The 24,329-nt window shown below is 58.6% G+C and overlaps 1 protein-coding gene across 4 annotated transcripts in view; it reads right to left on the bottom strand.

The window, feature by feature from the left end:
* The window catches only part of ABLIM2 (actin binding LIM protein family member 2), a 151,932-nt gene that overhangs the window by 107,477 nt on the left and 20,126 nt on the right, over positions 1–24,329 (bottom strand). For all 4 annotated transcript variants that reach the window (XM_079920549.1, XM_079920548.1, XM_079920547.1 and 1 more), the window contains exon 2: positions 3,999–4,142. In XM_079920549.1, coding sequence (XP_079776675.1) covers positions 3,999–4,142 — 144 coding nt within the window. The remainder of the gene's footprint in view (positions 1–3,998; positions 4,143–24,329) is intronic.

The following is a 24,329-nucleotide window of genomic DNA, read 5'->3' as shown; positions in this document are numbered from 1 at the left end:
TACAGGCAGAGCTGGTGGCCTCTTCCCCCAACACACACACACACACACACACACACACACACACACAGAGGCTTCCCTCCCTCCTGTTTCCTTCGCTCATTCTGCAGTCATGAGCGCGCTCAGTCCTGCTGCCACACAGATCAGAAAACGCCTGCTTTCCTGAGGTCACACATGGTTGTGGCCTCACCTTTTCATCATGTCAGAGTCGGGGCCCTTGTTTCCCAGGCACCACGAGCAGGGCTACGAAAGCTCCCGGTTGAAAACAAATGTTCTAGGGACTTCCCTGGCGGTCGAGTGGTTAAGACTCTGCGCTTCCAGAACCCAGACCTTCCGGCAGGGGGCGCCGGTTCAATCCCTGCTCGGGGAACTGAGACCCTGTATGCTGCGTGGTGCGGCCCCCCTGCCACAAAAGTTCTAAAAGCGCAGAACTCCACTACACGTAAAAGGTCAAGAGAACCGGATTTGTTTTCCTGTGCGAATTTCAGTTGTAGCGGTGGCGACAGATTTCATTTTTTCTTGAGGATGTGCTATGTGCTGGATGTTTGCTATGTTTCTATCCTACACAGATTCCCATTTTGTATCGTGAAACTAGAGCTGGCTGGATTTCAAGACAATCCAGAAGCAGACGCCCCCTCACACGCTCGTCCAAGCTGCCGTGGTCTCAGGCTGGGGCCCAGGCCCTTCTCCCCACCCTGCCCTGGCCTCCCCTCATCAGCACAGCACCCAGTGGTCCATGAAACTAAAATGGACAGGATCCTCCTGTGTTCTTTCTCTCGCAGTGTCACAGCCCAGGTCCTCATGAGGACCCCCTTCCCCCCAGCCTTCCCCCACTCCCCCTCCTCACTCTACTCCAGACACACAGGCCTCGTGCTGTCCTGGAACCTGCCAGGCACACTTCCCTGCTTCAGTGTCACTGCACTGGCTGTTCCCTCTGGCTGCAATGCTCTTCCCTCACCTCCTTCAAGTCTTCAAGCAAAGGTCACCTCCTCCACGAAGCCTGCCCTGATTACCCAATTTAAAATAGTAACTCCCCGGCACTCCCAGTCCCGTCTTTATCTTGCTCTTTGTCTTCCCCTTCCTAGCACTTCACTTTCAGCATATGATGAAATTTGCTCATTTACTCTATCTAGTGCTTATTGTCTGTCTCCCTGCCCTAGAATGTGATCTTCACAAGGACAAGGATGTCTGTTTTGTTCACGGATGCATCCCAAGCCCAGCACGGAGTATGTGCCCAATCGGGTTGTCGAATGAAACTGAGGCTAAGGAACGTGTCTAAGACCCACATGAGCTGGGGGTGGAAGAGGTGGGAATTGAACCCAGACCTCCTGGCATCACAGCCCAAGCCTGAGGCGGCCAAGACGGTCTGGAGAATGATGTGATTTCTTTCACAGATTTTCAGGTTTAACGTTCAGATTTTGAGATGTAAACCAAGGCACATCAAGCCAGTCCCTGGGTGGCAGGAACCCAACACATCGGGATCTCCTGGATCAGAATTAGACACAGTTGTCTTCTGGGCTAACAGACCCTGTTTCGGTTGGCCTGGCAACACACCCACCCAGGGACGAACACGGCTGGAGTCAGTCAGTCCCCATCCTCCCATTACTATTTGCCGGTGGAGTGGATGTGTGACCTAGTTCTAGCCAGCAAGTCATACAGGAAGCCTGTGTGGGCTTCCAGGGAAAAGGTTCTCCTCCCTGATCGAAGGGAGATTACCCTGATGACCCAATCAGAGTAATCATGCAGGGGGAGGGCCCCTTTGCCTGTGCACACCCCTGCCCAACTTCTTCCCCAGGGCTGAGTGTCCACCTGTGAGGATGTGATGTTTGGAGCTACAGCAGCCATCTTGAGACCATGAGGAGAGTTACTGCTGACATGTATAAGATGGGGGGGGAGTGGGAAAAAGAACCTAGTCTTTGATGACTTTTTTGAGCCGTTAAATTAACCAGCTCTAGGGGTGAGGAGGCGACCTCCAGAATTCCTGTTAAGATGACACATATCTGCGTAACTTAAGACACTATAAGTTGGGTCTTCTTTTTTGTTCATCCAAGAGCACCCTCAATGATTCACAGACTTTGCATCTTCATGAGAGCCTGGATAAAAGATCGATCTAAGACTATGCAATCCTCAAGCTTCACAAAACACAACTTCTCAAAAGCTTGCAGGAAAACTCAGATGCTCCCTGTCACCCTTCAGCAGGTGAAGCAGACATGCCACCTACTGAAGGCAGGGGCCCCCGCTCTGCCGGCAGGCTGACACGGCACCTGGCACAGAATGAATCTGTGGGTGGGTGGACGCGTGTCCGCCCCCTCCTCACCGGGACGCAGACCCTGCTGGGGGCCCTGCACCCCGTCCCTCCATGCCGGGTCTGGGGCAGAGCTGAGGCTCGTGGGAAGGGCTCCCCCCGCTCTCGCCAGCTGCTCCCACAGGTGTCAACCAGGCGAGTCACACGTCACCCTTTGCTTCCTCATCTTTCACTGGAGACAACGCCTCAGCCCCCCTAATACTGGAGGACTTTGGAAGAAAACACACGCAAAGCACTGAGCTCACAGGAAGCGCTCAGCAGAGGTGAGAGAAGGTGAGAGAAGGAAGCCTCCTCGGCAGGACCGGCAGGCTCCCTGGCAGCCCCTGAGGTTCAGTCCCCCTCCTTCGGCCCCGCTGCACCTTCCACACTGCGCCCCGCACCGCGGGCACAGGCCTGGCCGCCTCCGACGGCCCAGCTCTCCTCTTCTTTCTCTGGCTGAACTTAGAGCCAAAACGCCACCTCCTCCGGGAAGCCTTCTCTGGAAGTTCCCAGATCCCTCCCGGTGGGCCACCTTCCCGGCACTCGGCTTCTACCACTAACACCCAACTATTCCCGGCAAGCTGGGAGATTGATCTCCTCACCAGACCTCACCTGTCAAAGCTAAGTCTCACGCCTTCCTACTTAGCGCTTTCCAGAGCCGGGCCTGGTGCACAGCAGGGCCTCCCGAGACTATGGTGGGCTGAGGGGACTCAGGCAGTTGACGGGCCCCGTGGTGCTGATAAACGCCACATCGCTGGATTATCTTACACGTGGCGTATTTCCCATCTTTGCCCATAAAGCCCAGGGGCTCACTGCCCCCGCGGCCCATCAGGCCCACATGCGAATGTCTGTGCCTCTCTGGACGTCGTTTCAAACCCGCAGGAGAGCAGGCTGTGACGACACCGCTTGCTGTCCAGAGGTAAGAGGGGTTTGCAGGGCCATTAAAAGAATTCTTTCTTTAAAACTGCCAATTCTTTGGGTTTGGACACTGTGTCAGATTGGTTTGATCCGCCCATCCCTTCCCCAAAATGCTAGTTTTCATTTATTCTCAGGAAACTAAATGCAAACACACGAAACCCCGTTGTGCACGACAGAATATGTAGTGACTGGAGCGTAGGGAGAAAGGTTAGGCTGGAAGGATGCTCTGAGCAAAGCCTGGCTCAGATAGAGGGACTTCAAGTGGTTTGTTTTACTTTCTTCTTATCCTTTTGGTATTATCTGAATTTAGTGATAGTCACGTTATTTTTTATAATCGGAGAAAAAGCCGTGTTCATTTGGAGTGAACAGTAACGTTTTCAGTCCCACTCTGGGAGGGTGCAGGGGCGCCCGAGGTTCGTGGCCCAGCTTAGGTCCTGTGCACCCTGAGGTGCTGAGTTCATGCCACCGGTGACGGCCATTTACCGTGTGGCTACGGGGCCCAAGCGGCCACTTTGCTCTGGCCAGTGGATCACGGACACGGCTACGGCCATCCGAGGACACTGCCCGGGACCTGGACCTCGTCCTCTGACCCTCCCCCTTGGGCAGATGCCCCCGTCACCCCCACAGGGGACACGGGCCACGCTGAAAAGATCACGCTGTTGTATGAAGGTTTGGGATCCGTTTTTCCAGCATCCCAGATCTAACGAGTTTCTGGGGCCCAGTGTGGCAGCCGGGAGGCGGGCTCGGCCACACGGCAGGGCTGTGCCTGGCCCCATCGCGGACGTGGGTCGGCGCTCACCTTTGCAGACGAAGCACTGGATGTGGAAGTACTTGCTCTGCACCCGCAGCACCTCCCCCCTGCACACGTTCCCGCAGGTGTTACACAGGATCGCCGTGCTGGCCGGCTTCTCCGGGGCACTGTGGGCAGCCTGGGGCTCCGACACTGTGGGGAAAAGGCGCTGTGTTAGAAAGTGGGACATGCCGGGCACCAGTGGGCAAACCAGCGACTGTGCGAGGACTCGGGGCCCAACGCATCTCCCGGCACAACCCACAGGGCTTCGGGGGACCAGTGGAGGTCAGGTCATGCGAGACCCCGACAGCGGTCCTGACCCCCACCTCTGCGTGCCCACCTCCCAAGGGCAGCCGATCCCCCTGCGGCCCTGACCTGGCACGACTGTGGCCCTCAGGGGCCTGGTGAGCTGGCCAGTCCTGCTGCAGCCAGGGACCCAGGGCCCCTCTCCTGAGAGTGCAATGACCACATCCTCCTGTGAGCTCGCTTTGAATCCCCTCTGTGCCCTGGGGACAGGGACCTGAATATTGTCACTGTCCCCCTTAGAGCCAGCCGTGACCTAGGATGGCTGAGGAGGCGCTGGAGACCCCCAGAGGGACAGATCAGGGTGGATGGTCAAAGGGCCCGACTGTGGGGCTCCTGGGGTCTGGGCAGTGCCCGCGGAGGCCGGCGTGCGGGACGCTGGGGCCCACGGCAGGTCTGTGCTCGGGGAGCTCCAGCCCAGGAGTGGCGGCAGCCAGGTGAGTACCAGCTGCAGGCCAAGCGGCAGAGCTGTGGTCGGGGGATGCCTAGGGGCTGGGGACCAGCTCCGTCCCCGCACAAGGAGGCGGTGGAACCGCGGGCAGAGAGCACAGCCCACGACGGGGCCCCAGCAGCCCGACACACCCCCCACTCAGGACCAGCCCAAGGAGGCGCAGCCTGCCTCTGGCCAGTCACCTGGGACACCCCTTGCAGCAGCCCCCCAGCCCCCATCAGAGGCCCCTGAGCCCCCTCTTCTCCACTGGGAAGCTCGCCCACTCCTCTGCCTGCCTCTGGGTCTCCGCCAGGCATGTGACGAAGGCTGACCCCCCGCCCAGCCAGCTCTGAGCAAACAGCCTTTGCCTTTCGCAAGCGCGGGTCTCCGCTTAGATCCACGTCTTCCAGTCCCACGCTCCCGTCTGGGTCTGGGGTCACCGACCCGAGGCTGAGGCAGGGGCGGGGTGCAGGTGGTGCACCTAGGGGACCCCGGGTGGCAGGAAGGAGTGGGGGCAGTGATGGCATGCTTTGAGCTGGACCCCACCTCGGAGCCCCTCCAGGGCATCCCTCAGAAGGAAGGGGGCCGGGGCACGGGTCCTGCTCCCGTCGCCCCAGTGAGGGTTGCCCCCAAGCTGGAACTCCTGTCTCCCTTTCCTGGGCTGAATGAGTTCTGAGGTTTCAGCAGAGGCTGAAAGAGCCAGGGAGCCGCGGGCACCTGAGGCGGGGAGCCCACGGGCCCAGGTACGCCATCCACCTGTACACCGCTGCAGCCACAGGGGGGCCCCGGGGAGGTGATGCGGGCCCAGAAGACACCCGCCACCTGGGATGCCCCAGATACACCACGCTTCATTGGAGAGTTAAGCATATTCATACACACACACACACACACACACAATACACACAATACACACGCAGAGACACACAGATATACACATACATACACACAGAGACACATACACACGAGACACACATATACACACAGATAAACTTTCACAGAGACACAGATACACATACATACACACACACAGATACACACACACACACAAATACACATACATATACACACACAGACACAGAGAGACACACATGCACACATGCACACACGCACATTTACAAAATTGCTGAACCCCAGCACTGATTGAGTATCAGCCCCAGAAGGTCTCCTCATTCTTGTAAAAACGGAGGAGGTGGCTGTAGACAGAGGAGGACACTTCTCCATCCAGTTTGCAGCCTGCACCCCAGGCCCACCAGACCCCGTCCCGTCCCAGGAGCCCCGCTCCTGCAGCACAGGGCTCCCTCCTCTGGGTCCCGTCCGCGGTGGGGAGTTTGACCATGGAGGAGGGCCTGGGCCACGCTGGGGACATCAGGCCTTCCAGGAGGAGGCTCTGAAGACCCCAAGGGTAGCAGGTGTCAGCTGTCTGGGGACAAAAGCCACACAGCCTGGAGACACAGGTGCCAAAAAGGAGACGATGGGCACAAAAAAATCATTTTTTGGTGTCGCCCTTAGTACCCCAGGCCCAGGGTCAAGGCCTGCCTGCATTTCCAAGGGCGTCAGGACCAGACGGCAGGCTGGACCGTGCAGAGCCCAGCGAGGGCCCCAGAGCTCCGTCTGCCGTCCTGGGAGCTGTGCTGACATTTCCACTCTGATTTAAGCGTCAACATACGATGATCACAGAAACTGCCTCATCCAGTACTTAGTAAAATTGGTAAAAGCGGGCAGAGAGCAAGGATGTCCTGGGCTAGAATTTAGGACTCCCTGTGCGGAACGAGCCATTGGACTTGAAGTTCGAAACCTCAGGCGGAGCCGGCTCATGGCTGTGCAAGGGCAGCGCCAGGGCTCACACGGGGCTGCTGGGCCCCTGAGTCACCCAGTCCACACAGGCTGAATCAGGATGTGAGGGCGTGGCCGCAAAGACCTCCAACGCTATTATCTTTTCATCCATCACGCATACAAAGGACCATGTGCCTCATGTCTCCACGGATAGCCAGGCAAGGTCTACCCACCACCCACGTGGTGGTGGTGGGGGATGGGTGTCAGAGCACTGGGCGCAGACGGCCGGGTGCAGCCCAGCTTCACCTCCTACATGCAGTAACCTGGGACTCCCAGCCGTCTGTCCATCTGCCATCCGGCCTCTGCTCACAGCATCTGCCCCAGGGGATGCTAGGACCACGGAAAGAAATGTTCGTCTAGCAAGCAGCCCAGGGTCCGGCAGACCATAAATGCTCAATACACAATAGCCATTGTCATTTTCAAGGATACACAGCCTGACATCACCAGTTTCCTGGTTACTGGAAATACTGTTTGATTTGGGGTGAAAGCTGCTTTAAGAGGATCGTGTTTATGGAAGCACCAACTCTGCCCGCCTGGCGCGTCCTCCACAACCTGCTGGGGCCTCTGGTGGCAGGGCGAGAGAGCAGGGTGCTGCCCCCTGGTGGTGGGAAGTAGACACTGCACAGAGGGGGCCTGTCTGTGCAGGTACCACCCGCGCAGGTGTTCCCTCCAACCCGCATCTGCCCCCTTGGCCCTGGGATCCCAGCCTGAGAATCCTGTGGATTTGAGGCGTGGGCCTGATTACCCCTCAGGATGGACTTACTCCTCGAACCTCCTGCAGCTGCCCGATTGGGTGCTTTGCAAAGGGGACTGGTGCTCCCAGCAGCCGGCAGAGCAAGTGCTGTGGTCACTGCTGCTGCCGCCCGGCGAGTGGACTGGGGCCAAGGAGCGGCGGCCCAGCTGGTACATGACTGCAGCAAGGAGGGATCGGGACCCTCACGTGGCAGGACAGGGCAGGAGTGGGCCCCTAGACAGGGATGCGGCAGTGCTGGCCAGACCTCATTACATCAAGAACTATCAAGACATGAGCTATGAAGCCATCTGAAGGCACCTCAGATGCACGCTGCTAAGTGACAGAAGCCAGTCTGAAAAGGCCGCACACTGCGTGACTCCAACCCTATGACGTCATCAAAAAGGCAAAACCACAGAGACAGTGAAAGATCATTGGTTGTGAGGGGTGGGGAGGGAGGGGTAAGTGGGCGGCACACAGGGGTGAATACACGTCGTTACACGCTGGTCCAAACCCAGAGAACACAACACCAAGAGCGACCCCCGATGGAAACCGTGCACTCTAGTTAATAATAATATAGCAAAACTGGTTCATCAGTTGTAACAAATGGAGCACACACAAACATTACAACAACCTAACAGGCAGATGCTAACAGGGGGAACTGGGGATTTGGGGTGGGGTGTATATGGGAACTCCTTACTTTCTGTTCAATTTTTCTATAAACTGAAAACTGCTCTAAGAAATAAAGTCTATTAAAAAAAAAAAACTTAAAAGAGAGAGAGAAACGGAGAGAGACGCGAACTACCACACTCCAGACCTAACCCTGAAGGCAGCAGGCTCATTTCTCTACGATTTCTGGATCGGCTGTAACATTTCATTTAACAAGTCTCTGACTGCGATGATAATAATAACGTAACACATAGAGTCAAGTGGTAACGGATCAATCCCATGGGGCCGTGACTACTTAATCCCCCGAGATAATGAAATCCCAGCCTGGGGAGCCTTGCTGGGAAGAAAGGAACGATTACCGGTAACATCAACACAGAACTCACGTTCACAGTGGAGGGACGTGGCTTCCTCGGGTCTGCCCTGGCAGTCGCTGTGACCCCGCCTCTATAATCCCTCCGGGTACAGTTCTGATCTGCCCCCAGTTACACGAGGCCTGGAGGAACCAGGACGGCGGCCGGCAGGCCCGGGTTTGGAAGCCACCCACCATCCAGGGGCAGCTGTGTGACCTTGAGAGCTGACTGAGCTCTGAGAAGCCTCTGTGTTCACGACTAATTTGGAGGCTGGTCTCAGGAGGCATCGTGTAGAACCCAGTGACGTGGAGAAAGCTTCTGGTACAATGCCTCACAGGTGCGGGGACCAACAGCTGCTGGCTTAGTCCTTCCGGGTCTCAGAGGCAGACCCGTGACGTGGGGGTGGGGAGGGGCAGAGGCTGTCGGGAGGGGGCCACACCTTTGCCCCCTCAGCAGCCTCATCGGCAGCTTGTCCCAGGTTTGTCTTTGGCCTCGGTCCGCGGCTGGGTGGGTGAGCAGGAAGGGGGGGCAGCCTGCACTGACCCCAGCTGCCCCCCTCCCTGGCTGTCACCCTGGGCAGGCCAACATGGCCATACAGAGCCTCAGTCTTCCCTTCTATAAAATGGGGGTAGGTATTCCTAAATGTGGGACCCTTGTCTGGGTCAGATGAGAACACACATGAGGCCAGCGACCACCTGGGCGCCCGCTGGGTAAGGCAGGCACAGGAGGCAAGGACTGTGACGGGGTGCAGGTGACACAGTTGCTCCCTCCAGAGAGGGTCTGATGGCGATCTCTGGATCAGTGGGGGCTTCTCGACACTGCCCTCTGCTCCCCAGCGATTGGCCCAGCTGGGGCCAGTCCTGATGTTCCAGATGGGATCCACCCTAACCCAGCACTGGGCCTCCCTAGTGCTTGCCTTGGGAAGCAGGCATGGTGGCTGAGCCCCACAGGCATCACTGCCAAGGTCAAGGTCAAGTTCTCAGCTCCATGTCCATCCTGGCGGGCAGACCCCCAGGACACCGGGCAAGAGCGTCAGGGGGCTTGTAGGTTTCTTTACTTTGATAGATGGGGCCTCAACACCCTCTGCCCAGCGAGCTGGGGGAGCTCGCCTCTGGCCGGGTTACCCACCCCATTCTCCCCTCCACTCCATTCGCACAGACCCACCTGGGTGCGGTTTCCCACTTTGTTCATAGTAACTCACCAAGCTGGCATCAGTGAAGACACACAAGCACATGTGCCATGTGCTCCTGTCGTGGGACCTGGGAGCCAGCTGTGATGCCACCTGAACACGTGTCCACCATCTCTCCTGCACGGGATCCTCGCTTGCGCAGGGAGCACGGCGGGCCCTGCCTTCTCCTGCCAAGGAGCGTCTACCCTGGCCCTTCCCGGGGCCCTAACCACGGAAACTGCTGCAGGTCACCTCGACCTCATTCTGACGGCAAAACCGCAGGGTGCTCGGCCGACGCGCGTTCAACTCCAAACACCAAACAGTAAAGCTCTGCTTCTTCTTGTTTGCTGTTCATTCATCCATTCACCCAACAAATGCCTGAGACCTACTATGTGCCCGGATTCCACTGGAACAAAACAGACCCAGCCCTGGCCACCATTTGGTCCATACCACACCCCACAGGAATGTCCTGTCACCCCCATTTCACAGATGAGGACATGGCGGCTCAGAGATGCACGGGGATTTCCCCAAAGCCACAGGGCTGGATTAGGGACTCAGCTGGGGTCCCCCCTCAGGTGTCTGATGCCACCATCCCCTCTGCCACCTGCTGGTCTGCAAGTCCCAAATCACGGGCTCACTTGTTCACCAAACAGGAACAGAGGAGCTGGTGGGCATCCGGGGAGGCGGGTATGCAAACTGGCCAGGCACGGGCGTAGGCAGGCGGCAGGAGAGGGGACATACCGGGCCCAGGGAGTGGGCGTGGAGGGGGCAGGCGCCCCTCTTCTTCCAGCGATTCACCTCATGTCTCACCTCCCAGACAGCACAGCACACGTCGTTCTGTGGTCCTTGGGGACTTTTTCAGCTGTTTATCTCCGCTGTCCCTCAAAGGCTCTGCATTTGGTCCTGTCCCTTCTCGAAGGGCCCAGTTCATGCTGGACCCCCAAGCAGGCACTGCTGGGTTGGCCAAAGACCAACAGCCCACGTTCAGCTTGCTTTCCAGGGTTTGCTCTTGAGGCAAATCCACCTTGGTATCAGGAGGTGGAGCTCCCTGCATCCTTGGGGATCTAACGGGGACCCACGCTCCGTCAGCCGGGGAGCTTTTGTAGAGCTCTCCACCCTGCTCCCGGTATTATGCAAACAGCTGGCTTGGGGTTTCCACATTGTATGACTCTGTTCTACTGTTGAAAGCTTTGGAAGACTGTGCATCACACCCTCTCCTGAGAGTCCCATCTGCCTAGAGCGGCTCCCAGGCTCACCGTTCTCGCCTCCCCTCAGGCCTTTCTTTCTAACCGTGACAATGAGCAGAGAACTATGGCGGGAGGCACAGGGCGGTGGGGAGGTGAACCTGTGTGTAGTCAGGGAGGGCTTCCAGGAGGAGGTGACACAAGAGGCACAGGTGCCTTCTGGAACAGCAGCAAGCACACATCACTGTGCTCATCTCCATCACAATACTGACCAATTTGGATGGCCCTTGCCTACTGGCCATCTGCCTCTCTGGCCTGAAGTCCCCCAGGGCCAGGGGCCAGGTTTGAGAAGTGCGGCTCCCTAGGACTGGGTACCAGTGCAGACAGAGCAAGATGCGCTCAGCCAGGCCTGGCTGGGAGGCGGCTCTCACATACCACGTGGCCACAAGCATCCTTGCAGCCAGCACGCCCTCCAGCACAGGGGTTTCTTTAGACTGGTTTTCTAAACATGGAGTTAATGACACAAAGGCCTTAGGGGGTCTGTCTCCCCTGCCCTCAGGATGTCCTCTATAGGTTCAGGAATAGGCCGGGAGCTCCCTTCCCGCCCTCCCAAGCGTTATATGTCGGAAAACCAAGCCAAATCACACGTCATTACTTCCATCTTAGCCTCCTTCAGGGCTGACTGCTAATTCTAACCAGGAGCCAGTAAGCGGCTCTCTGTTCCCACCTGTTCTCACCAAGGCCATCAGTAGCCTGGACCCAGCCAGCCGGCTGTGAGGGTCTCAGGCTGTCCCTGCACTGCCAGACCTCTCTGACTCTTCAGGCACGTCATTCATCTGTCCTCCATCCAGCGAAGACAGCTCTGAGCTCTCTTTGCACTGGGACAAGTTTATTACCTTCTGGGTCTGGTTCCAGAAACTGGTCCTGCCTGCTCCAAATTCAACCAGAGCTGTCCTAGCCAGTTCCCATGAGGCTATCTTGCTTAAATCCCCCAGGCGCCTGGGGCCCAGCTGCTTAGCCCGGGGAGATGCCAGGTTAGACTGCAGGTCAGCTGTCCTGGCCCCCAGCGACCAAGGGCAGAGCTCAGGTGGAGTCACTGCGGGGAAAACCCCAGATTCCTGCTTCATGCGGGGACCCCCACAGCCAGACATGATAACCCCACAGTGACCAGGAAGAGGAGCCACCGTGGATTTCCCAGGAGGCTTTGAAGGTCCAACCAGTGAGGGCAATGGGAGGCCAGCTGTGGGCCAAGGGCTCTGGGTGGCCATTCGCCCCTGGGCCTCGCCTATCATCTGTACAGGGCAGCCACAGCTCTGTGATGGAGTGGGGGCAGACAGACTCTCTCCCAAAGCTGTCCTCAGGGGTCCCAGCACCAGCCTTGGCTCCCACCATGCCCTCCTGGGGGTGCTGCGCCTGCCCATCGCTGCCTGTGAAAACCCAGCTCAGTCTTCAAGGCCCCCGTCCAGGGCCTCTTCTGTACCGATCCACTGTGTGCTGAGCGTTTCCCATAGCACAGTGATCCTGTAAGAACATGTACCCATTTTCCAGGTGTGAAAACCGAGGCACAGCAGGTGAGGGGACTTGTCCATTGTCCCCCTGGGTCACGGACTGTGCGACCTCGGACAAGTCAGGTCACCTCTCCACAATGGTGAGTAAGCCTCTGACTCGCAGAAGGTAGTCTGGGCTCCCCAGGCGGAGACACCCCTGGAGGCTCCTGTCTGCTTGCCGGGTCCCCCTAAAGACCTATGCCGGGCCAGGGAACAAATGACCCAGTTCCCCTGGACCATCCTGGGCTCTGCTTGCTGTCCCAGCATAATTATTCTATCCAACGTGTCTCAGTTGGGGTAAGGAATCCAGGGTCCCCATGCCCACAGTGGCGGTACTGATGCTTGGGTCCTTTTCTGGCAGGTCAGGGTCCCAAGACCCCCCCACGACCGAGAGGTTGGGGGACATTCACGAGGTTAAACTCCACTGACCCCGGGAGGCAGAAGAGTCAGAAGGGATTTCTAGCTGAGCGAGAAGAGCTTGGCTTCTAGATTCCAGCCAACTCAGCTCAGACCCCCGGGGGCCCCGTGAGGTGGGGTAGAGTCCCTGCAGCCCCAGGACTCTTCCTGTCCTGAAGCAAGGGAGCCTTCGGACTCTCAGCCATACAGAGATGGCCACGGGGTCACCAGCAGCCCCCCTGAGCCTGAAATGAGCCTTACTCCGGGCTGGGGCCGGGGGTCGGGCGGTACAGGAGGGGTGGCAGGAAAAGGAAAACCAGTGAGCCGCCCTGTCTCCCTCACTCTTAGCGTGTGTTAGCTGGAAAGCGCTGGGGGGAGCTCCTACGAGGCCACAGAAAGGAACGCGTCTGTGATGGATTGAACTACGTCCCCCAAACTCACGTGCTGCAGTCCTAGCCCTCAGCACCTCGGAATGTGACCTGATTTGGACAGAGGTGACTGAGTTAAAGTGAGGCCATTTGGGTGGGTCTGGATGCAATGTGACCGTGGCCTTATGAACGGGAACTAGGGCACAGAGACGCACAGAGGGAAGACGGTGTGAAGCGCAGGGGGAAGGACGGCCATCTGCAAGCCAAGGAAGCCACGCTGGGAACACCTTGATCTCGGACTTTTGGCCTCCAGAACTGTCCAAGAATAACGTCTGTTATTTGTTGCGGTGGCCCCAGGAAACCAGCCCTGTGGGGAGAAAGAGCTGGAGCGGGGCCTGGGACGTGCCGGCTCCCCGCCCCCGGTCTGAGCCTGTCTTCCTCTGTAGTGGGACAGTGACGCTGCCCCCGGCTGGGCTTCTGGAGGCTGGCACGTGGCAGGGGCCTGGCAGGGGTGGTGTGTGCTGGATTGGGGGGGGGGTCCTTCCAGAGGCAGAAGCTGGGGGAACACGGCAGTGAACAGCCCCCTGGAAGCTCAGGCTGCCCACAGGGGCGCCCAGTCACCTTCAGCTTGAGTTTCTAGCAACTCACAGACTCCTGAAGCTTCTAGCAGCTGGTCCAGGTGCCCTGGCCACCCACGTCCCTGGAGGGTGTTATTTCATCGCCGGAAGAGCAGCCCTTCCTGACCGGAGAGGCGTCTGAGGATCTCACGGGCAGCATTCCGGAAGGTCAGGGCTTAGCGGGCACCTGGGCCCATCCCCTCTCCCCACACACGGGGGGAGCCACAGATGGCAAGTCTGAGGCCAGGCCAGGACCGGGGCTTGGGTCTCTGGGCTCCCAGGCCAGTGCGTGTCCCTGGTGTCACCTTGCCGTGAGCCAGGGCGGCCACCACTGGACCAACAACGTATGCCTCGGGCCCGGCACACAGAAGATGCCCCGTAAAGGTTCCTTAAATCTAATGGGAAACAGGGAATGCATGTGGTGAGTCGGAGCACAGTACAGCGCCCTGCGGGGGTGAAAATTAAGAGTCTGAGTGACAATATCTATCGTCTTTCAGCTCTTGTGCCCAGACTAAGGGCCAGGCACTGCGCTGGGCGATTCCCACCCATGACCCGGGTCACAGAGCTGGAAATGGGCACACGGCACAGCTGGGACTGGAACCCAGGCCTGCAGGATCCCAAGCCCCAGCTGTCAACTCCCACTGGGAGGGTCTGTGAGGGCTGAGCTAATCCCGCCAGGGACCCTCACTCTCCAGGCTGTGTGCCGTGAGACACCGCAGTGTGGGAGCCTATATCCTACAGATATATATACATAATAACGCTTTCAACGTCCACCCCCGTTGCAGCAGGTGTCACTGCTTCATTCCTCTTCATGTCCAAATAACTCTCCACTACATGAACATACCACATGGACCCATTCATCGTTGATTCGGGGCTTGTGTCCGCTCTGGGGCTGTTACAGGTAAGCCGCTCCGACCATCACGCACCATCGCTTTTGTGTGGACACGTTTCCCTTTCTTGCCGGGTCACTCGGTAACTGTTTAACCACTTGAGGAAATGCCAGCCTATTTTCCTGAGCGGCTGAACCATTTCACCTTCCCCCCAGCAGCTCCTCCGCGCCTTTGCCAGTATCGGTTACTGTTGGTCCTTTTCATCGCAGTCACCCTGGTGGGTGTGAAGTCTGTCTCACTGTGGTTTGGGATCTGCACTTCCCGGTGACTAATGATGTTGAACATGTTTTCATGTGCTTGTTCACTATTTGAATATCTTCTTTGGGAAAACGTCTATTCGGATCCTTTGTCTGTCCATTGAATTTGGTTCTTTTCTGACTGAGTCATAAGGGCTGTTTACATATTCTAGATACAAGCCTGCCATCCGACAGACGATTGGCAAATATTGTCTCCTCTTCTGTGAGCTGTGTTTTCATCCTCCTCATAATGTTCTCTGCAGCACAAGGGTGCTTAATTTTGACGAAATCCAATTCATTTACGTTTTCTTTTGTCGTTTGTGTACGTAGTGTCATTTCTAAGACACCACTGTCCGAGCCGAGATCACAAAGGCTTAGCCTTACATTTTCTTCTAAAAGTTTTAGAGTTGTTTTTTTTTACTTTTAGCTCTTATGATAATCTTACATAAAGAGAATCACATTTCCCTTACTGCTATTTTTATCACAAGATGCCGTTTCTTCATCGGTGAATCGGGAACAACAGTGCGTATTTCTATTTCACCGGGTTTGTGCAATTTTTAATATTATATTGTTTTGCCCTTTGCCCATCATCTGGCGAAAGCACGGCAGGGAGTGAAGGGCGTTGCGTTCTCAGCTGAGCGGGGAGACCTGCCCAACCACCGCATGGAAATTCCATTTGAGAAATGAACATCGTCACATGTCTCAGCTCCTGGAATCTGCCGCTATTTTCAGAACAATCCAGTACTCTGAGCAGGTTGGGGGATGTTACCTGACCCCAAGCCAACGGGTGCCCTAAGTCCTGGAGTGAGACCTCCACGGGGGGCTGAGCCTGGCCAGGCCAGGGGCCACCCACAGCTACACGCTTTGGTGGGACAAAGATGGAGGGTCTGCGATGCTGGGCCACAGCACCCTGGGAGGGAGGAATGTAATCGCCCCCATTTTACAGTGGGTCCTTGAGCCCCCCCCCCCCGGAATGGGGAAGCACCCTGATCAGGGCCACAGTGAGGTCAGGCCAGAGGCAGGGCTGGAAGCTTCACTGGTCTGGCTTCAAAGCCACTGCTGCTGCCCCACCCCAGAGCTGCTTCCTTCCATAAAAATCTCCTGAGTCTCTCCGCGTGTGGGATGCTGACGGGGACATATGGACGACGGGTCCCGGATCCTGCCTCTGGACAGACTCCGCAGCCAGAAAGGGGGACGCCAGTGAGGGCAAGGCTCTGCTGTGGCTGCCCAGAGAGGAGGGGTCCGCTGGGCACCGAGCCTCGCGCCCGGACGGAGGCTTGAGGACCAGGGAGCGTTTCAGCCTGGAGGCTGGACCCCGGCTGGAGCCCCTGCACACCTTGGGCTCACGGAGGCTCCACCCACCTCTCTGCTTCTGGGGGTCCAAGCTCCTTTCCCTGTCCCTCCCCCTCTCCTCCGCCATCTCACTCTCCCACCCCGACCCTGCCCCAGAGCTTTCTCACCTGTCAACAGGTGGGGTTTGAGTGGATTACAAGTTACTTATTGTTTCCGTCTAACTAGCCCGATGGGCCCTGTTCTTTGCGGCAACGCCGGAAGGACTGAAGTCTTTTACGATATTCCTTAAGGCCGGTTTCTCAGCCTCGGCCCAACTAACATTTTGGGCTGGACCCCTCTTCTGTGGGGCCGCCCTGTGCACTGCCAGAGGGTGAGCGGCGTCCGTGGCCTCCATCCCCCACGTGCCTGGGGCACCCCTGCCCCTGCCAAGCTGTGACCATCAGAAGTGTCTCCAGATGTTGCCAAAGTCCACCTGGGGAGCAAAGCCACCCTCGGTCGAGAACCAAGAACCGCCTTAAAGGAAAGAAAGGGAGGGCGGGAAGGCGCAGAGGCCGAGGGCCCAGGGACTCGGCCAGACTACAGGATCCAGCTGCAACACTCACCACGGTGCAACGCCGGACCAGACCCTCCCCTTCCCCCAGTCTCAGCTTGCCCATCTGTAAAACGGGTCACTGCACAGGGCTGTCATCAGGAGTTCACGAGACAGTCCCCGGGGCCGGGCACAGTCGGCGCGCGTGAGCGCCGGTCCTCTGTGCCTTTATAAACAGAGGCAGAGCTCACGCTGCCCCCCTCGTGTTGGACCCCGAGCTTATCTGGGGGACTGGAGGCTTCTAGTTAGAAAAGAAGCCATCCTCTTGGGCTGGTGGTCCCAGTGGACAGGGCAGTGTGGGCCTTACCTGTCCCTCCTCCGGGCATCCCCATGGACGGTGGCCTCCACCCGAAGGGCCAGGACCCTGGAGGCTGCCGGCGGCAGCTGGGCGAGGGCTCGAGCCTCTGAGGCCAACATGGCTCCAGACGGACATGCCAGAGGGTCACATGGCAGCTGCCCACCCTCATGCCCGAGGAGGGACGGGCCAAGCCCTTCCCAGCACACCGAAATAGACTCCCACCCGGCTCCAGAATGCACCTGTTCCCGGGCGTCCGGGAAAGGGACTTTGCAGAGGCAGTGGGGGAGGGACTGGGGGAGGGCCGGGACCATCTACTGTCCCGTGTGCCAGGCGCAGCCCACAAGCCCTCCCAGCACCTCCCAGCCAGTACCCGTGTCCTGGGGCTGCCTGACAAAGCGACAAAGCCCCACAAGCTGGGGGCTTCATCAGGAGACGTTTATTCTCTCCCAGCCCGGAAGCCTGAAGCCCAGAAGCCCGAAACCAGGGCGTAGGCAGGGCCACGCTCTCTCAAAGGCTCTGGGGGAGGATGCTGCCCTACATCGGCCAGTTTCTGGGGGCTTGTGTCCACATCACTGCCATCTCCGCCTCTGTCCTCACATGGATGTCTTTTCTCTGTACGTCTCTGTGTGTCCTTTTCTGTCTCTTATAAAGACACCAGTCACTGGAGTTAGAGCCCACCCTCTTCCAGGATGACCTCATCTCCATCCTTATGTTAATTATATCTGCAAAGACTCTAGTCCAAATAAGGTCCCAGGTGGACCCTATTCCAGGTGGACATGAGTTTGGGGCCGACCTGCTTAACCCACTCCACGGCCCCAGCGTGCCAGAGGGGAAACTGAGGCAGGCCGCTGGGCATGGAAGGCAGCACTGGGGTCCTGCCCGGGTCTGGCTGACAGCCTGGTCCCTTAGGTGACCCCCGTTCTCCTTGGTGCCCCTCTGCTAGGCTCGGCTTTAAGATCTCCTGGGGCAGAAATGCGATGTGACCTGTCAGCTACGGAAGCAGGAAGCACCGCCTTGCCCCCAGCGCCGCAGCGTAGAACCCGCAGGCATTATCCCGGCTAATCGTGCACGTGATGGGTGCAAACCGAGCCTAGTGAGCCCGGGCCGGGACCCCACAGCGGAGAGGCTCCGGGGCCACGCCCTCCAGCCCGAGTCACATTTCCCACCACTCTGCCTGCCGAGGCCCTGGGTGGGCCGCGTCACCCCTCCACCAGCACCCAGCCGAAGATACCTCATCCCATCGGCTCTGAAGGGTCGGAGCAGGTGCTGGCAGCCAGCGGGGACTTTCCTGGCCTGATCTGACTTTCATGACTCACCCTGGTCTGAAGCTCTGCACCCAGCGGACAGGGGATGGTAGCCAGTACCCCTGCAGCAAACCCCAGGGCAGCAGAGCATCACCGCCAGGCCCACGGGTCCCGCAAGTGGGGACAGATGATGCATTCCAGGCGGAGAATGGCAGCCCCTCGTGCTTGTAAGTGAGAAGAGTTTCTCCAATCGTTTATTCTGTAGCTATCTATGCCCTGCGGCCCGTGCCCAGCTCAGGGCAGAAACGACAACAGTGTCGGTGACAATGACAGCAGTCCCCACCCAGCAAGTCCCATACACTGCACCACACCTGAGACAGGAACTGTCACGTCCCTACTTTCCCAGCCTGAGAGTCAGACGGGGAATGAGGGGCAGCACGGTGGGCGACCAGGGCCCGATCGAGGGTAGCACAGAGCGAGCTCCCGGAGGGTCGAGGGGATCCCTTGGAGGAGAGAACCCCGGGAGATTCAGAGGCCGAGGGGCGGCTAGTTGCTCAACAGCTGGAAGGGCGAGCCAGACAGAGGGAACGGCCTGTGCGAGGTTGGAAAGGGGGCGAGGCCAGTCCACATTCCCGGGAGGACGGGCGCCCTCGGCTACACGGGGCTGGGGTGGGAGGTGGGCAGGGGCCAGGGCAACGGACAGTCCATCGCAAAGCATGGGTGTCACCCTGAGAACAAGGGAGGCCGAGGGTTTGCCCAGGCGTCTGAAAGAATTGTAGCAGGAGGAGCCGTGGGTACCATCCATCCACTGGGCAGGTGCTGCTTCAGCACGGCACTGGACAGTCACAAGGACCCTCGGAAGGACCTGCTCCCCCTCCCACGAGCCCCACCCGAGGACAGCGTGGGCGCGAACCCCAAGCCCGCTGGCTCCCTGGTAGAGCGCCCGGCAGGGGGCCGGCCCTCTGCCTTTGGGCCACACTTCCCCAGGGCCGGCATCCCCCCGACTAGGGTCCCCCACGGGCCTGGTGCCTCCTGTCCACCTTGGCCGGAGGCCAGGACACCTGTGCATGGGACCATCTGCCACAACACTGCAAGAAGAGCCTCCCAGGAGATGGGCACGTTGGCGTAGGGGCTTCTTGGCCCCTGGGACCCTTGGGTAGAAATCAGCCCAGGGCCTGGCTCGTGCCTCTCCAGGCGTCTGCCCGACCCTCAGCTGCCTGCTCTCCTCCCCTCACACCAATGCCCCCATGGAGCTCAGCTCCCACCGCACCTTGCTCCCCTATCTGTAGTGGCAGCCAGGCCCCTGGGAGGCCGCCCCTGGCTCGTGGGGACCCCTCCCCTACTCACAGAGGTCCAGGGGTCCAGAGACCCATGGCCTCCTCTCCCATGGCCTCAGGTGGTTCCCAGGGCCGAGGGGTGGAGGGGGCGCCTGAGCCCTGCCCCTTGCCCGTCGGTTCTGGGCGGAGCGGACAGGAGAGGCAGCGTGGCCAGCACCCATGGGGAGGCACGGCCGTGGCGCCCGGCCTCGTGGGAGCTTCCTGCCCCATGACCTCTCCAAGGTCCCCAGTGTGGTCTGAAACCAGAGGACCAGGACCCCGAGGAACTCACGCTAATTTCGGATCTGCACGTCCCATCCTGGGGCCGCGACTGGCTGGGGCTGGGGAAGCAGTCCTCTTCCCTCCTGGGCCCTGCGGGATGAGCCCCTCTTCTCCTCTGAGGATGTGGTGGGAGAGGGTGAGGCGAGATGCTGTTCCAGCCCTACCTGGAACCTTCCAGACTGATTCTCAGGAAGAGTCGCAGAGAGGCAGAGCCAGGCCCTGAAAACCCGTGAACGCCAGGGTCGAGGGCACGGGGGATAGGCACTGGGAGCCAGGTTCTCTGCCCCCGGCCAGTGGCTCCCAAACTGTTCCAACATCAGCGCCCAGAGAGAGGGGTACACCGGGCAGTGGCCCCCAGGCACAGGTGTGCACACCTGTGGGATGAACTGAGTCCGGGCTCCCCCTGCAGCCTTACCCTCGCCAGGGTCTCCTCGGGGGAGAGGGTTCTTCCAGTCCCATAACTTTGTGCTGGCCCACGCGGCTGGCTTGGCCACGGCAGGCGGGCGGAAGCGACAATGTTCCAGTTCTGAGTCCAGGTCGAAGGCGGCTCCCTCTGCCCTACTGTGCTTCTGCCTCCTGCTGGTCCCAGGAGGAGGGTATGAGATGGGGCAGAGCCACCCCCACGGAGCCGAGCCTGGTGAGCTGAGCCCCGGCCAGCCCGCAGGCCCCCAGCCAGGATAACTGATTGCCGAGTTCTGCCTCTGCGCTTTGGGGCTGTTTGTTCCAAAGTGTATTTGTTTCTTGTAGCTGCGGTAACAAACCAACACAAACTGGTAAGACAACAGTTCTGGAAGCCAGAAGTCCAAAGTCGGTACCACTGGGCTGAAATCCAGGTGTCTGCAGGGCGAGGCTCCCTCTGGGCTCTGCGGGAGGATCCTTCCCGCCCCGTCCAGATCCTGGTGGCGGCCGGCATCCCTGGCTCACGGCCGCATCACCGCATCTCTGCCCCTCCCCCCACCCCATCCCCTTCTCTTCTGTGTGTCCGTCTGTAACCTCCCTCTGCCTCTCTAAGAGTCACTGTGATGGCATTTAGGGCTCACCCAGATAATCCTGGATAATCTCCCCAGCTCAGCGTCCTCACCTTAATCCCATCTGCAAAAACACTGCTTTTCAAATAAAGCAACACTCACAGGTCCCAGGATGAGAACATGATGTATTCTGGGGGGCCCGTTTTTCAGCCTACCACAGGCAGCAATAGTTTATATACTATGTGAATACATAACAGATATTTCTCACCAAACAATACCTAGTAGCCTTATGACTCGGGATGTGCTCTGCTCTTCTTCTATCTTTTCTTTTCTTTTTTTTTTCCCTGGGATGGGTCTGCTATCTTGCATTCAATTCAACCTCTTACGTAACAAAGTCTTCTGTGACCCACTAAACTGATTTCATGCCCACAAATGGGTCGCCACCTGCAGTGTAGAAAGTTCCAGCCTAACTTCTGCACCTGTACCCCTGCCAGGGTTGGGGACCCAGCAAAAGTGATGATGGTTTAAAGAAAGGAGAGAAACGCGGCTCCTTCTGCACACAGAGGGTGGGTGGGACTGACTGGTGCCTGGAAGGACCCCTGAACTCGAGGACATGGTCCAGGCCACCCTGCCCCACGGAGGGTCCTCCACCTGCAGCCCCCAACGGTGGCCTGCATCCTCCGAGTGGGCCGGCTCATCAGGTGACTTGAGAAGGGGCCAGGACCAGAAAGGCAAGGGGGGCGTGGTCGCAGGTGGCTTCGGCGGCTCCACTTGCTTCCCCAAGCCCCTGACTCCCCCTCCTCCTGGCAGACCCCCTGCTCCACATTCCAGAATCATTCTTCAGCCCTGACAGCCCCACACCATGTCCACTCATCACTGTGCCATCACTAGTTACGCCCACTCACATCTTCCTTTCTGAATGCCTCTTAAAAGATGAGAAACAAATGAAATCAAGGACCTGGAAACTTTACGACAGATGGTACAGATTTTCCAGGTGGGTTGAAGGCAAGGAAAACACTGGCGCTTTCTCAGGGGCATAAAAAATTAGGTCTGAAGGGATCTGAGACATCGTCCAGTCCCTGGGCAAGGATTCCTAAGAGTCCAGATGGGCCTCTCCTGAGCACTCAACCCCCAGAGCCAGCGGCGTGCTGGATGCCTCCACCTGGAAGCCCCCCAGGAACCTCAGAGTCAGAAAAGAGAATGCCTGGCTCGTTGCCATCCTCCCTCCCCCACCTCTCCCCACCCCCCAACAGGGCCACACATCACACACCAATACCCTCACCCAGCTGGCTCCCCTTGTGCCACTCAGGCAGACTTGTGTTTGCAACCGGCTCCATCTCTCACTAGCTGTGTGACCTTGGCCCAGCGGCTCTACCTCTCTGGGCCTCAATTTCCGATGTGTATAATGGGGGTGCCTGCCTGCTGGCTGCAGAGAGACCAAACAAAATGATACGTGTGAAGGGGCCAGGCACCTCGCCTGGTACCAGATGGGCACTTGGTAAATGGCATCTTTCTTTCCCAATTCCTAACTGTATGAGTTCCCGTGGCTGCTGGGACAAAGGACCAAAACCCGAGTGGCTTAAATAACAGAAATCTATTCTCTCCCAGTCTGGAGGCCGGAAGGCCTAAATCAAGGTGTCAACAGGGCCGTGCTCCCTCTGGAACCCGTAAGGGAGAATGCTTCCTCGCCTCGTCCAGCTCCCGACGGTGGCCAGCAATGCTTGGTTGAAGAGCCCTTCAACCTCTGCCTCTGTGGTCACGTGGCCTCTCCTCTGTGTCTCTCTTCTGCTTCTTATCAGGACGCCCTACTCCTTATGACCTCGTATTAACTAGTTACGTCTGCAACGACCCTATTTCCAAATAAGGTCACATTCACAGGGACCAGAGTCAGGACTTCGACATCTCTCTTTGGGGACACAATCCAACCTAGAACATGGACTTTCCCGTCGTCACCAAAATCATCCGTCGTCTCGGAACAGCTAGCACGGAACGTCGGCGTTACCGGTAGCGCTTTCTCCCTGTACCTCATGGGGCCTCCCCTTCTCTCTGGCCCCTCCCACCCACCCCTTCTCACCTGGTTGAGACCCTGTGCCCCATCACTGGTCCTCCCCGCCCTGCCAGACTGACCTCCGGGTCCCCAGCACCGAGCACCACCTCCGGGGGCTCACGAGGCCTCCCAGATTGAGACCGAACTCCTTGTCGCAGACACCCAGCCTGGCTGGACCGCATCCTTTCAGTCCACTCTTCTTGCCCCTGTCCACGTGCGGGAGCCGTGCTCACGAAGGGCCACACCGTGGGTCCTCACAGCATCTGCAGGACCATCTGTGACGTGTATGCCCCCGAGACAGTAAGTCCAGGGTCCCCTAAGGCAAAGGACAGCAAGGCCCCCAAGGTATCAGCCAGGAGGTGGCTTCAGCCAGACTGACCCAGATGCCCGAGGGCTGGGCGACTTGGAGGCTGTCCCGTCCACATAACGGAGGAATGAGTCGGGCAAGGTGTTCTGCCCGGTGAGGGGGAACCTGTCAGTCCTAAGCCCCCCGCCGGGAGCTGGCAGACTAGCAGGGCAACAAACACAGCCAGGGAAACAGATGAACGTGCAGGCCCGACCTGCGATCAGTGTAACAAAGGAGAAAAGCAGGGCCGGCCCCAGCGGCGGCTGCGGGGCAGCGGGGCTCCGCAGCCGCTGGGCTCAGGCGGTCAGAGGGCCTCTCGGAGGAAATGAAGCCGAAACGAACTTTGAAGGCTGAGAAAAAGCTTACGCGCAGGCGGTTGAGACCAGCAGAGGAGCCCGCAGGTGTGAGGCCCCCGAGGCCAGGAGGAGGCTGCCCAGAGCCGCAAAAGGTGGGCTTGCGCGCCGAGACGCGTTCTGATTTCACGGGGGAAGGTCTCAGCGGCCCCCCGAACCTGGTGAGCAGGGAGATCACCCGGGAGGCTGATCGGGGGTGACCGAGTTTCTGTCTCCCTGTTTGAACACCCCTTCCTCAGCCCACGCTGCCTTCCCCGCCCGACAACACACCTGGACGCGGCCCCGCGGTGCCCGCGTCCTGCCCACTGCCCCCAACACACACCGCCGCTCAGGCCCCACTGCCCGCGCTCAGATGGAGAGCCATTCCATGTCCCTGCTGGGCGGAGCGCAGGGTACGCACCCATCCGCCTTCTGAGTCAATACAGACAGACAAGCAACCCCACAGAAAATAAGCCGGGGGGGCAACAGCAAATTCACAGAAACACAAATGGCCCGGAAGCTAGAAAAATACCCTCGGGTGCCCGAGAAGGCAGATGAAAGCAGGGAGGTGTCCTTATCCCATCAGCTGGCAGATATGAAAAGACTGACAGTGCCCCGTGTTGGGCAGGGAGCAGAGAGGGACAAGGAACTCCGGTGCCCTTTTGGTAAAGGCGTGAACTGGGTCCGCCTCCAGGGAGGCAGCTCGGCAGACAATATTCCCATTTACCTTTCTGCTTCCGGGAATATCTGTAACTTCCACTCACAGGTCTATTTGCACATGGGTGCAAAGCCGTACGTGCGAGGATTCTCATCCCCGCGGGATGCGCTCAGGCTGTGCTAAAAATCGGAAAGCACACGGGACCAACGGGCCCTGTGCACCCCCTGAGCAGGAAGCAGGTCACAC

The sequence above is a fragment of the Stenella coeruleoalba genome, assembly GCF_951394435.1.
Source record: "Stenella coeruleoalba genome assembly, chromosome: 4".
NCBI lineage: Eukaryota > Metazoa > Chordata > Mammalia > Artiodactyla > Delphinidae > Stenella > Stenella coeruleoalba.
This window is presented reverse-complemented; position numbering and strand designations above follow the sequence as displayed.